This window comes from Felis catus, chromosome C1 (assembly GCF_018350175.1).
Source record: "Felis catus isolate Fca126 chromosome C1, F.catus_Fca126_mat1.0, whole genome shotgun sequence".
In the NCBI taxonomy this organism is placed as follows: domain Eukaryota; kingdom Metazoa; phylum Chordata; class Mammalia; order Carnivora; family Felidae; genus Felis; species Felis catus.
In genome coordinates, this window is record NC_058375.1 from 15,993,251 (window position 1) to 16,006,573 (window position 13,323).

The following is a 13,323-nucleotide window of genomic DNA, read 5'->3' on the forward strand; positions in this document are numbered from 1 at the left end:
TGAGGGGGAAGTCCCAGATTCCTGTTGCCCTCCCTGGACCCACAGGCTCCCCTAACACCCATCTCACCTCCTGGAGAAAACGCGGCCGGGGAGAGCTAGGAAGCCGTCATCGTGGAAATAGGCTCCGTACTGCCCAGGGGCATCTGCGGGACAACATGGGGCTGGTGAGACACCTGCCGGCCTGCGTGGAGCGGCCACCAACTACATGGGCTCCAGGACCCCCACCTCCACCCGTGTGTGTGCTACTATGGGGGCCCTGAACCTGCAGTCTCTGGAGACCCCAGGGGGCTGTGAACAGAAGTCAGGGGCCTGTGAACTTGGATGGGGAAGCCCTGTAGCTCTACCTTCGCTCACTTCTCACTGAAATGTAGCAATTCCTTCCCGTATCCATGTAGGCAGCAAACCAAAGGAGCCACAGTGGGACCTGTGATGTGTCACTAGCAGATACCCTTACTGCATTTCAGTGGTTACAAATATTTCAGAACGTTGTCTATGCTTGTTGGAACTGCTGTAGCTGTCAGGACCACCACCAGGTCTTGTTATTTAATGTGTTACTAAAGAAGCGCCTGTGTTACAAATCTGAAAGTTCTAAGTATTTTGATAACCTTATTTCAGTACAATTGGTTTGTTCTGAAATCCTATGCGTTTTGTTTTATGTGGTCAGTAGGGTCCAGATAGGGTGACCAGTCGTCCCTATTTGTGGAGTCCTGTCCTGCTTTTAGCTCTGAAAGTCCACATCCCGAGAGACCCCTTAGTCCTGAGCAAGCCAGGACAGCTGGTCACCTAGGTCAGTGGCACACAAAAGGTTCAGGATCTTTGCGTTCCCTCCTTCTTGCAGGCGGGAAGACAGGCTCAGGCGGGCGAGTGACGTGCCCAGGAAGTGGGAAGCCTGCTTTGGACCCTTTTGGCCCTGACGTCCATACTGGGTGTGGCTCCAGCATCCCTAGCCCCACCCTCTCAGACGCATCCCCACAGGCCAGCGCTGGTCCCTGAGGGCCTATGAGGGTGGGGGACACTTTGCCACCCTCTGCCGAACGATGATAGCAGCTAACATTTACCAAGCACCTACTGCGTCCCAGTTGCTGTGCCAGAGCTTCACGGCCAGCTGCAAGCACCATTTCATTTCAATGGATCTCTGTAACAATCCTAGGACTTCGACATAATGCTAACAATGCTAACATTCTGTCCCCACAGCGGACCAGACATTGTTCTCAGCATTTTACATACACTAGATAATTTTACCTGACACAAAGTTTTATCCAACCCTTGTGGGAGGATGTTACTTCTCTTTAGTTTACACATACAGAAACTGAGGCACAGAAAGGTTGAGTGACTCACCGGAAGCTACACAGCTAGGAGGTGGCAGGGCTAAGATTTGAATCCAGGCAGGCTGGCTTCTGAGCATGCTCTTAGCCACTCTACTGCTACCTCTCCTATTATGTTAGTGACAGATAAGAAGATGGGTGTGGACTAAGCGGTTAGCCCAGGGTCTATGAACGGCCAATAAACACTGATTTTTTTAAAAAAATTATGATTGCTTTTAAATAGATTGTGGAGGGGCGCCTGGGTGGCTCAGTCGGTTGAGCGTCCAACTTCGGCTCAGGTCATGATCTCACAGTCTGTGAGTTCGAGCCCCGCGTCGGGCTCTGTGCTGACAGCTCAGAGCCTGGAGCCTGCTTCAGATTCTGTGTCTCCCTCTCTCTCTGACCCTGCCCTGTTCATGCTCTGTCTCTCTCTGTCTCAAAAATAAATAAACATTAAAAAAAAAATTAAAAAAAAAATAGATTGTGGAATCCTTGAGAATGAAGGTCTTGCCTTGTTCATCTTATATCTCCTGCTTCCAGAGCAAGGATGGGCACACGATAATTTGTTGACAGAATGCATGAACGTAGAGGAGAAAACTGGGGTCAGAGTGGCTCAAGGACCTGGCCCAGGTCACCTAGCCAGTAAGTACAGGGCAGGACCCGGCTCTGTGTTACTGTGCTCTTTTTTGTTCTGTCCTTCTGTGCCCAGTGAGCCTCCCACATGCTTGTCCTGCTTAGAGGCCAGAATTGAGGGTGTGGGGTACCCGGAAGAGGGGCTGAGAGACCAGAAGCCAGGGAAGAGCCAAGCCTCTCTGGCCACAGGAAATACATACCGTTACCCCCGCTGCCTTCCAGATGCCAATCAGACTCGGCTGTGCCTTGTCCAGAGCCTACGAGGAAAGGCGGGGTGCAGTCGGTGAGCACAGACACTGTGGGTGCCACGTCCAGCCCCAGAGGGCTCCAAGAGGGAGGTGGGGAGAGGCCAGGACAGTTACCTTGTTGGCAGCGTGGGCCAGAGAAGCCGGGGGGACAGAGGCAGCGGGTGCCCTGGCAGACGCCCCCGTGCAGACAGGGCTCACGGAGCCGGCAGGGGTTCTCCTCGTGCTCACAGAGGTCTCCTGTGGGCCAGGGCGCAGTGAGTGGGCACGGGTGGGAGTGGCCGCGACCACCTCGTACCACCCCCTGCCGGGACCTGCCGGGCTCCCACACCTTTGAAGCCATCGGGACACAGGCACTGGAACTCGTACTCGCCGGTAGGCATGCACGTGGCACGGTTCTGGCAAGGCTGGCGCTCACACGGGGAGCTGGTGTAGCACTGCCCGATGCCCCGGCTGCCCAGAAAGCTGTAGGTGAGGTCTAGCCGCTTCCCGTTCACTGACACCTGCAGGCACAGGGACGGGGAGGGGCTCTGGGCATGCGGGAGGCAGAGGCAAAGTGACCCAGGGGACAGCAGGGGACCCAAGCGGGAGCACGAGTGGTAAGGTGGGACTCTAGCGCAGGCGAGGGAGGAACCTAAGCCGAACGCCTCCTGTGTGCCAGGGACCGCCATCGGTGCAGTCACTGCTCCGTGAGGCCCTTCGCGGGAGGCATGATTGTCTCTGATCCACAGAGGAGGGAAGTGAGGCCCAAGGGGAAGCATCTGGGCTCGCTGCAGGCAGAGGGGCCCGTCTGCACCCTCCCCTCCCCTCCCCTCCCCTCTTGTCCTCTGGAGGCCGCTCCTCACCTCGCCCACACAGCCACGGAAGTGAGCGCTAACGTTGGTGGCCGGGGGCAGACGCACGGAGGGCTCCACGCCGCCGAGGTAGAGGAGGGTGTGCAGGTTGAGGCCCTGGCTCTTGCCGGGCGAGGAGCGCAGCACGGGGCGTCTGCTGTTCACGCGCAGGCTGCCGTCCTTGTTGAGACGTTCCGCGGATACTCGGTGCCAGTGGCCCAGGGCCAGCGGCTCGGGGGTCCGCAGCACGGCCAGCCCTGGGGAGGACGCCGGGCAGGGATGGCATACGGGGGGCACCCCCCCTCCCCCTGCCCCTCACAGGGCCTGGGGTGGAATCCGCGAGAGATCTAGGGGACTTGCCTCGAGTCACACACAGAGAGAAGGAACGTGAATGAACAGGGGACTTGGGTTGGTCTGACTTCTGAAGTTACTCCTCCAAGCCCCCATGGGGCTTGGGGAGCTGAGGGGGGCACAGCACTTGGCATCTAGAGCCCATCAGTGTTTCACGTCCGGTGCTCACCTGACCCTAGCTCATATCGGAACTCCAGGTGGCCGCCGACCATCGCCAGGGACACGAAGTCCTCCACAGGCCCGCTAGTCCCCCCGCTGAACAGCAGGATGCCGTCAGGCGCCAGCGGCTTGAACTCAATGTCCAGGCGCAGTTCATGGTGCGTGTTGGTGAGGGCGGGCAGTGCCAGGTAGGAGCCAGTGCCCGACATGGAGGGGGTGGTCACCGTCACACCTGCAGCAGCCACAGCTCAGCCGGGAGCAGTGGGGATACTGGCGCCCTTGCCTGCCCCCCTCCAGACCCAGGGGCTCAGGACCAATTGGGTCACAGCTGCAGCACAGGAGCGCCAGACCGTGGGCCCTGTAGACCAGCCTGGAAGAATCTCCGGTAAGAGTGGGGGAGCTTCGGGGACCCTCATGCAAGTGACTCAGACTGGGCAGAGGCTTGGTTGGCCAGGTGCCTTTGAGGCCCTATGGCTCTGGAGTAATTTTATCAACCACAGGGCCCTTGGTGGCGTCAGAGTGTCCCTGCCCAGCTTCCCCCCATCCTTCTGGGATTCCCTGGGGTTTCGGGTCTGGCTCCACTCACCTTCCTCGCATCTCATCCCTGAGCGGCCCAGATGGCAGCGACAGGTGTAGCCTCGACCGTCAGGCCGGTTCACACAGGTGGCGTCGGGCCCACAGGCCTCTGGGGGACACAGGGACCGGCAGGGAGGCATTGAACTGGCCTGGGAGAGGGTGGTGTCCTGATGCCAAAGCCCCATCTATTGCACCCAGGGGGCCTTGGCTAGTCTGGGAGGGCTGCCTCCGAGACCAGGCAGGAGGAGTGGATTACAGCTGGGGTAAAGGGGGGGGCGGTGCTGAGAAGGCTGGACAGGGGACACATGAGGGGGCAGTGAATGAGTGAGTGTGGTGTTCTTGAAGGACTGTACCTGGTGACAGTGCAGGGGCGGTGGTACTGAGGGGGCAGGTAACGGGGTGTGTGCCTTGGTGGGAGACGGGAAGGTGGTAGGTGCCCGGGGTGGTGAGGGGCTGGGGGGAGCGCCCAGGAGCCGTGATGGGGGCAGCATGGGTGGTTGGGGGTGAGAACTCGGGGAGCAGAGATGGGCGCAGAGTGGGTACTGGGGTGGCAGAGACGAAGTCAGTATCTAGGAGGAGGGGCGAGTACCTGGACGAGTGACAGAGGGTCACTAAGTACAGCTAGCAGTGGGGCGGGTGGATCTGGAGGGGCGGCAACGGGCGGAGGCCAGCACCCAGGGGTGGCAGCGACTGGAAGGGTGGGTCACACACCTGGGTGGCAGTGCAGGGCCTGGGAGTGCTCACAGCGGCTCCCGGTGAAGCCAGCCGGGCAGATGCACACGTAGCTGCTGCTCTCTGAATCCTGACATTGGCCCCCGTTCTGCGAAGTTGCCCCCAGAAGTCAGGCCAGGAACATCCTGCCTCTCTCCCGCTTCCCACGGGGGTCTGCCCCGGCCGCGGGCAGCGGCAGGGGCAGCTAGGTGGTGAGTGCGGGGTGGGGTTACCTGGCAGGGCCGGTCCCGACAGGTGGGGCAGTGGGAGATGCCGTGCGCCGTAAGGTTGAGGTCGTGGAAGATGATCTCCTCGCCCTGGATGCGCAGCTCCCGGACACAGCCTGGGCAGCAGCAGGCACAGTGAGAAGGGCGGCAGTGCCGGGCCCAGCCCGTACCCTGTAGGGCTCTTCGGGGCTCCCGTGGGCTCTGCCCACCGGCCAGCTGAGGCTCGGCCAGGGACGGGGGCGGGGAGGGGGCTCACCTACGAAGCCGCCGCTCAGCCCCGCCTTGGGGATGGCGCCGTAGTCGGGGTAGCCACCCAGGTAGAGCTCCTCGTTTAGGTCCAGGCCCTGGAACTTGCCCTGGGCAGTGGAGAAGTCAGGGATGGTGAAGAGGGGCTGGGCAGAGGTGGGGAGGGGGCCGGAAACGGGGGGACCGGTGGGGCCTCACCTGAGAGGTCCCGTTGACCGGGGCCAGGCCGCCCACAATCAGGGAGCCCTGGGTAAGGCTGCGCAGCAGGGTCACGGTGTGGAACTGGCCCAGTGCCAGCGGAGTGGGGTGGCGGATGGTGGCCATGCCTGAGCCTGCGTCAAACCTGCTCCACCGAGTGGGGCCGGGCAGGAGGAAAGCACGTAAGCGGCTTGTCAGAAGGGCTGGGCGGTGGGCCCAGCCTGGGCAGAGGTGATGTCACTGTTTCCTGCAGTTCTGATCTAGTTCCTGTCCCTGCCCTGTCCTCCCGCCCTATCACCCACCCCTAGCTTGCCACATCCCTGCCCCTTCCTCAGGTCTTCTCCTTGCTCCGCCTCCCCAGAGCTTATCCGGAGCAGCCCCTGGGGCGCCAGCTGCCCTCAACCTTACACCTTGTTGCTCTCCCTTTATGGCTGGGTCTTCCCCAGCTAGAATATATCTTCCCCCGAGGGCCAGAATGTGGTCCGTCCGTGTCCGTGCCTGGCACCATGTTCAGCAAATAGCTACCGAGTGATGAATGAATGAGCCTGGTCTGCAGGAGTCCCACCGGGTAAAGACATGCTCAGCATCACTGAGCATTTCTGCCGCAGTTTTGGGCAAGTCTGAGGCTGCTTCCTCCTCCGCTTGGTCGACACACTGTGTCCACTCGAGCAGATCAGGTGGTCACCGAAGGTAATGGCCACATCTCCTCCCTCCTCCTTCGTCCAACTCACTCCAGGGTGGTGTGTGCCTGACCAAAGCCCGCAGTCCCCCAGCCCCCTTCCCCTGTAAATGGGAAGGGTGAGGGTCTCACCGGAACTCAGGCCTTCCACCCACGAGGCCGAAGGAGATGAAGTCAGGCTGCCTGCTGGCCAGGTTGGTGGGGCTCCCTGGGATCCGCTTCTGCCCATTATACAGCAGCATCCCTGGGAGGGCACAGCCATGTAAGGCCCTCCCTCCAGCTCCCCAGCTATGGGCTCCCTGTCTGCCCAGCCCCAGGGGTGAGTGACCCCAGCCTGTGACCCTTCACTCTTTAGCTCCCATCCCTCCCTCTGTACAGACATCCTGTGCAGCCGGGGCCTTCCCACTGTCTCTGGATGTGCCCTATACAGAGACTGGCTCAGAGCCCCTACAAAGAAATAGAGTTTCTTCACTCACACTGGAGGGCCTACCTGAAGGAGGAGAGGAAGGCAGAGACTCACCCGAGTAGAGAAGGAGGCCTGGATAGTGAAAGTCAGAGACCCGTAGGAGATGGAGAAGAGAGAGAGAGAGAGAGAGAGAGAGGAGGAAAGGCTGAGAAATGGAGACAAAAGAGGGAAGGAGGAGGAGAGGCAGAAAAGGAAGCCAGGACAGGAGGATGGGGTGGGGGTGAGGCCATGGCAGAGGTAGGAGGTACTGCGGAGTGGGGGATGGAGACAGGAGGAGGCACGAGAGAGGACCCAGAGGCCAGGCCAGGGGGTCCCAGGACAGGGATCTGAGGGAGGTGGGTAGGACTGGGGGCCCCCAGGGCTCAGACAGTAATGGTGGTTACTCCAAGAGATCCCTGCCCCAGGCCCCCCAAAGCAGCCCCTCTCCTGCTCACCATCGGCTGAGTCAGGACGGAAGGTGATCTTGATCTCGAACTTCCTGTAGGCATCTTTGATGGTGGGCAGTGGCAGGAAGGAGTGGGGGGTCTGTGTGAAGTAGGGCACCACCCGCTCTGTGGGCAGAGAATGTAGCTGGAGACACTGCCCAGCAGGCAGCGGGCAGGGCACTGCCTGGTCCAGAGGGTGTTGTCTTACCCGGCACCTGCAGATGGGCAAAGGCTTTGACCTTGCCCTGGTGATTGGTAGCAGTGCAGACGTAAGTGCCTGCGTCCTGAGGTCGGACCGAGGGCAGCAGCAGCATGGTGTTCTCCACGCGGCTGTCAGGTGGCAGGTTACCGTCCAGCTGCAAATGTACCCACACTTGGGACCCTGGCCTTGGCCCACACCTCCACGGGCTCTGTCTCCCATCTTGCCTCAGGCCCACCCTCAGACACTGGGCTCGTACTGTGCCAAGCCTGGGCCTGGGCCTGCGGGCACTGAGATGGTGAAGGCCTGACCTCGCCCCTCAGGCATGCCTGCTCGTCCCCTGCCCAGCATTTACCTTGCTCCAGGTGATCTTGGGAGTGGGGTAGCCAGAGACCATGCAGGGGAAGGCGGCTGCAGAACCAGCAGGCACACGGACCTCTGGGGGCGTGGAGATCTGGGGCAAGGCTAAGAGCGGGCAAGGAGGCACAGGCCATCAACATGATGACAGCCGCCACTAGAGAGCCCAGCCTGTGTCCGGACTCATTTCATCCTCACTCTAGCCCCTGAAGGGAGGCGCTGTGTCCCCATTTTACAGGTGAGGCTCACTGGGCAGTCAGGGCTCAGGGGCAGGTCCACTTGGTTCCACAGCCCGACAGTCCTCAACACACCCCGGCAGAAAGTGGTGCAGCCCTCTGGGGACTTGAGACGGGGGTACCAGGGCAGCTTGCATCAGTAAGTCTGGGGGCAAGTCATAGGGTTTGGGGTGAAAAGGAGCTGCCTCTGAAGACAACACAGATTTGTGTCTGCCCTGCACCCACTGCCCTTTTTCACTCCCTTTTACGTCTGTTTTGTGCTCACGTCGTCACTGCCATCGGATCGGGCTGTGGGTCTCTGTTGTCAGAGCAGGTGCTCCAGTGGGTGAGGACTACATATCCGTTTCCCGCCTCCTGCCCCCTGTCCCCGGGGAGGTCCCTGCCGGCCTTCACCTTGCACGAGCAGCAGCACGTGGGACTGGGTGGTGCCAGCGGCGTTGGTGGCCGTGCAGCGGTACTGCCCCGCATCGGCCAGCTCCACGTGGGCGATCCTGACGATGCCCCCGCTCTGCACGATGCCAGGCCGCAGGCGCCCCCCGACTTTGCTCCATGTCACCTGCGGCTTGGGGTCACCCAGGGCCAGGCACTCGAACTCCACGGCATGGCCGACCACCACGGTCTGCACGGAGGTCCGAATGTTGATGAGCACCGAGGGCAGGGCTGGGGGGGGCAGGGAGCAAAGGTAGAGTGAGAGGGAGGCCAGCCTGCTGCAGGCTTGGCCCGAGGAGGTGAACACCGGGGCCCTTGGCAGCCACCCCTTTCTTCATTTGCTTTCTCGCGCATCCACTCATGCACACACTCACTCGTTTGCCCTTGTTTACAGGGTTACTCATTTGCATGTCTGCTGTCATTTTTCATTGGCTGGTCTGAGCCCCCACCACTCCATCCATCTCCCTTCTTCCCTCCCTTGCAGTATTTGTTAGGCCCCCTTATGGTATGCTGGACACAAGCAAGAAACAATCGAATACTTCTCTTTATTCATAGACATTTCAGGGGCTTCCCGGGGAATACAGTCCCTGTGCCCCTCATTTCTGTTGTAGGCTTTTAAAAACATTTGTTAATGTTTATCATTATTATTATTATTTTAATTTTTTAAGACGTTTATTCATTTTTGAGAGACAGAGACAAAGCACAAGTCGGGGAGGGGCAGAGAGAGAGGGAGACACAGAACCCGAAGCAGGCTCCAGGCTCTGAGCACAGAGCCCGACGTGGGGCTCAAACTCATGAATGCAAGACCATGACCTGAGCTGAAGTTGGACACTTAACTGACTGAGCCACCCAGGCTCCCCAATGTTTATTAGTTTTGAGAGAGAGAGAGAGAGAGAGAGAGAGAGAGAGAGAGAGAGAGAATAAGCAGAGGAGGGGAGAGAGAAAGGGAGACACAGAATCCGAAGCAGGCTCCAGGCTCTGAGTGCTCAGCAGAGCCTGACATGGGGCTCGAACCCACGAGCCATGAGATCATGACCTGAGCCGAAGTCAGATGCTCACCTGACTGAGCCACCCAGGCACCCTACTATCCTCTGCTCTTAGGAGAGGAAGCTATCATCCTACCTTGGACGACCAGCTGGGCACTGGCCTGGGCCTGTCCCCATGGTCCATAGGCCTGGCAAACATATGTCCCTTGGCAGCTCTGGTCCAAGTTCTGGATTCTTCAAAGAAAAAATAATAAGACATCAGTGAATACAAACAATTGATAAGAATGCTTTGCAATGGCACATGAGTTCAAAGCCATTGGAGATTAGCACATGGCGTAAGCTTCTGGTCTCTCGCTAACCACGTGAGGTAGGTAGTAGGTAAGTGAGGCAGACAGGCAGGCAGGTAGATGTCACCACATCCATTTTAGGCCAAGACCTTACGGTCAGAGCTCAAGAGCACAAAGAGTAGCAGAGCTGAGATCTGGGTCATGTGTATACATCTGGCCTCAGAGACTGTTCTCTTTCCCCTAATAATAAGGATGCAAATATGAGCTCCTGTTTACTGAAGACCTTTCCCATGCTTTAGATAATGTCATTTGGTCCCATGTAAGTCATTGTATGGCTGAGGACATTCAGGCTCAGAGAATGGAAGTGACTTGCCTGAGGATACTGTTTCATGCTGAGCCCCACAGGACAGGTATCCTAACAGTCCCCGTGTGTACCTTGGTGCTCAAGTTCAGTATGGCCTCTCCCCCGACTCACCGGAGCACCCCATCCTGCACACTGTGGCCAGGAGGCAGCTGACCCCCTTCCTTGACCCAACGGAGCTGGGTGCCCTGGTCACTGGGCACGGCACAGTGGAACTCGACGCTGGCCCCTACGCTCTTGGTCTCCAGCTGAGGTGTGACCTGAACGGTGGGCGCAGATCCTGCTGGGATGGCGGTGGCCGGGACAGAGCCAGAGGGGCCTGTGGGGACATGCACGGGGTTGTGTGTGTGTGTGTGTGTGTGTGTGTGTGTGTGTTACTCCCGACGCCTCCACCTCCCAGGACCCAGAAAACCTCCATCCTAACATTCAAGGGATGCTCTTTTCCCAGAAGCCCCTTCTGCCCAGCCTGGTCCAGGACTGCCCCGCTCACCTTGAACGAGCACCTGGGTGAAGGCCTCAGCCGAGCCCACCTTGTTGGTGACCCGGCAACGGTAGCGGCCTGAGTCCTCGGGGGCCGCGGGCTCAAAGCGCAGCATCTCGTTCCTGGCAGTCGCCCTCCCAGGGAGGTTGCCACCCACACGGCTCCACTGGAAGGTGAGCGGGGGTGTCCCATGCGCCAGGCACTGGATCTGCACCGTCTCTCCTGCCCGCACCGAAGCGTGCTCCGGGACTGTGGTGGCATACGGTGGGCCTGGGGTGGGGGATGGATAGGTTGGGGCAGGGGAGAGCAGCGGTCAGGATGTGAGCGGGTGTTGGACCCAGGTGACTTGCCAAAGGGCCAGGGAAGCTGCTTGGTGAAGCAGAGGACTGGGGATGAAGGAAGCAGGGGTCCCAGGAGGGGATGCGGGTCTCAGGCTAGGGCAGGTTCTGGGGGCCTGAGCTGCACGGGGCCCTCTCGATGGCATTCCTGGGGCTCTGTCCAGGGTGTAGCCTGGCTCAGGGCTCCATACAGGGCAGAGAGGACAGCCCAGTGAGGGCGGATGAGCTCCTTACTCTCCACATGCAGGGCGATGGTGGCCTCGGCATGCCCGGTAGGGCTGGTGGCATTGCAGATGTACTGGCCTGAGTCCTGCTGGGCCACCCGGGGGATGATCAGTGTGTCACCTTCCAGCCGGTGCTGCCAGGGCAGTGGGGAGCGCAGCTTGGACCAGTGGATGGTGGGCGTGGGGCTGCCTGTGGAGTAGAAGACCACAGGGGTCACCGGGCTGCCCTAGGGATGAGCTGGGGGTGAGGCTGGTGAGGAAGCGACCGGGTGATCCCGTCCCTTCACGGGAGTCACTGAGTGGGCATTTCAGCCATCACTGGGTGATGCCAGCAGCAGCAAAGTCCCCTCCCCGGGTACGATAACATCTCCAGATGTCTTGTGTCTACAGTTCAGGCCCCAGGGCAGCACTGCCCTCTGTACTGTGTGCCAGCCCCGTCCATACCTGTGGCTGAGCAGCGCAGGGTGGCTGTGTGTCCGGCCTCTACAGTCAGCTCGGCTTTTTCAACTTGAACCTGGGGGGCCCCTGGGGCCACAGTGCCTGTGTCCACAATCACCTCCACCCGCTTCTGTGCTGTGCCTAGTGCATTCCGAGCCAGGCATACGTAGGTGCCTGCATCCGATGGTTTAGCTGATGAAATCTGGAAGAAAGCAAGGATGCTGGTTATGTGGGCACTGATAGGCACCTTGGCGTCAGCCCCCAGCTCTGGCTTGCTCTTACCTCTTCCCTCTCTCCTTCCCTTGACTTTTAGTTCTCCTGTTCGACTAGCAGCTTGAGGACTCACACTCAAACATCTATCCCATTAGTCCATCCACCCACTTGTCCATGAACCCACCTATCCATCCCCTATCCACCCACCCACCTACCTATCCACCCGCTCACTGACCCATCTACACACCCATCCACTTTACATCCATTCATCCACCCATCTACCTAACCATCCACCCATCTACCCACCCATCCACCCATCTACCCACCTACCCACCCATCCACCCATCCTTCCAGCCATTCTTTCTTCCTTCCCTTCTTTTCCTTTCTTTCTTCCTGACCATCTTCCAATCTACCCACCGACCACTTATCTCATGCCCGCCCCCTTTCTCTCTCCATCCATTCATCACCCAGCTTCCCATTTACTACTCCTTCCTCCGAGCATCTGTTCAAGGATGAGCCCTGACTGGGCCTCAGACCCAGAGATGAAATGGCCCCGGCCAGGGGAAGATTCGCCTCACCTGCAACACCGTATGGCTGTCCACGACCCCATACATCCGCTGTTCTAGGTTGGTGGGGGTGCCAATCCGGGTCCAGTGAGCCGAAGAGCGGGGCTCCCCAGCACTGACACATTCCAGGGTGATGGACTTTCCTACCTTCACCCGCACGGGACCCTCAGGGAGCACAGACACAGTAGGGGGCCCTGCCCAGAGGAAGGACATCACTGTTACTCATGCAGGGCTTTGCCCACCACATGCACTGTCACAGCCCCTGTCTTAGTAGCGGCCAGGTGGGCACTATTCTACACCAATGTGGAGAACAGGAGGCTCCGAGAGGGAGAATGCCTGAGAGGGAGGGGCATTGGCAGAAGCAGAATTTAAACTTAGGAGGTTGTGAGCTCAGAATCAGGGCCAGAAACAGGAAGGCAGAGCCCAGGGGGTAGACACCACTCACCGTGCACACTGAGGTTGACGACACTTTGGGCCACGCCGTAGGCGTTGGAGGCCACGCAGCGGTAAGCACCGTGGTTGCTGGGTCGGGTGCCCACGATGGTGATGATGGAGCCATTGGGGCTGATGTGGACATTGTCTGTGGGGTCGGCATTGGGCAGGGCACGGTCAGTGAGGTCGTCTTCATGCCTTGGTGCTGCCAGTGGGCGTAGCTCTGCCCCACGTCCCCGACCCCTCCAGCCTGGGTGTATATGACTCACAGGGTCCCAGGTGGAAGATGGAAGAGTCCTGGGAGACTACCGGGTCCAGCCCCTTCACCATCCAGATGGAGACGATGAGGCCCCAGAGGGGAGGGGCCTTACCCAGAGCCACACGGTGAGTTTGGTGCCTTTGCCCCACCCACAATGGTGATCACCACGCCTTTGCACCTGACTCCAGCACGCACGTGTGCGCGCGCGCGCACACACACACACACACACACACACACCCGCCCCACCCTGCAGCCCTCCCCGGGCTCACCCTCCAGTTCTTGGTTCCGAGTTTTCCACTCGAGGCTGATGGGGGCTGCCCCGTCATGGATGAGGCACTTGAAGCTGGCATCTTGGCCCTGCTGCACAGTGCTGCTGGGCGGGTCGATAGAGATGACGGGGCTCCTAAGGCCTGGGGGACGAGGCGGGCAGAGGGCTGGGCTCAGGAGGGCCGGGTTGGCTTGAC

General features: G+C 59.7%; 1 protein-coding gene across 8 annotated transcripts in view; it reads right to left on the reverse strand.

Annotated features, from left to right (window-relative positions):
* Positions 1-13,323, reverse strand: part of HSPG2 (heparan sulfate proteoglycan 2) — a 99,909-nt gene that overhangs the window by 2,379 nt on the left and 84,207 nt on the right. For 7 of the 8 annotated variants that reach the window (XM_045035257.1, XM_045035256.1, XM_045035255.1 and 4 more), the window contains 24 exons: positions 13,129-13,269; positions 12,614-12,748; positions 12,181-12,362; positions 11,396-11,591; positions 10,962-11,141; positions 10,399-10,659; positions 10,023-10,227; positions 9,397-9,494; positions 8,239-8,505; positions 7,608-7,717; positions 7,262-7,409; positions 7,063-7,179; positions 6,295-6,406; positions 5,484-5,628; positions 5,296-5,395; positions 5,046-5,155; positions 4,813-4,921; positions 4,112-4,210; positions 3,536-3,757; positions 3,028-3,272; positions 2,514-2,685; positions 2,300-2,422; positions 2,138-2,194; positions 68-143 (listed from right to left, as the gene is read on the reverse strand). In XM_045035257.1, coding sequence (XP_044891192.1) covers positions 68-143; positions 2,138-2,194; positions 2,300-2,422; positions 2,514-2,685; positions 3,028-3,272; positions 3,536-3,757; positions 4,112-4,210; positions 4,813-4,921; positions 5,046-5,155; positions 5,296-5,395; positions 5,484-5,628; positions 6,295-6,406; positions 7,063-7,179; positions 7,262-7,409; positions 7,608-7,717; positions 8,239-8,505; positions 9,397-9,494; positions 10,023-10,227; positions 10,399-10,659; positions 10,962-11,141; positions 11,396-11,591; positions 12,181-12,362; positions 12,614-12,748; positions 13,129-13,269 — 3,610 coding nt within the window. Of the gene's footprint in view, positions 1-67; positions 144-2,137; positions 2,195-2,299; positions 2,423-2,513; positions 2,686-3,027; positions 3,273-3,535; positions 3,758-4,111; positions 4,211-4,812; positions 4,922-5,045; positions 5,156-5,295; positions 5,396-5,483; positions 5,629-6,294; positions 6,407-6,550; positions 6,701-7,062; positions 7,180-7,261; positions 7,410-7,607; positions 7,718-8,238; positions 8,506-9,396; positions 9,495-10,022; positions 10,228-10,398; positions 10,660-10,961; positions 11,142-11,395; positions 11,592-12,180; positions 12,363-12,613; positions 12,749-13,128; positions 13,270-13,323 lie in introns of those variants that run through there. The other variant, XM_045035258.1, reaches the window with a different exon arrangement.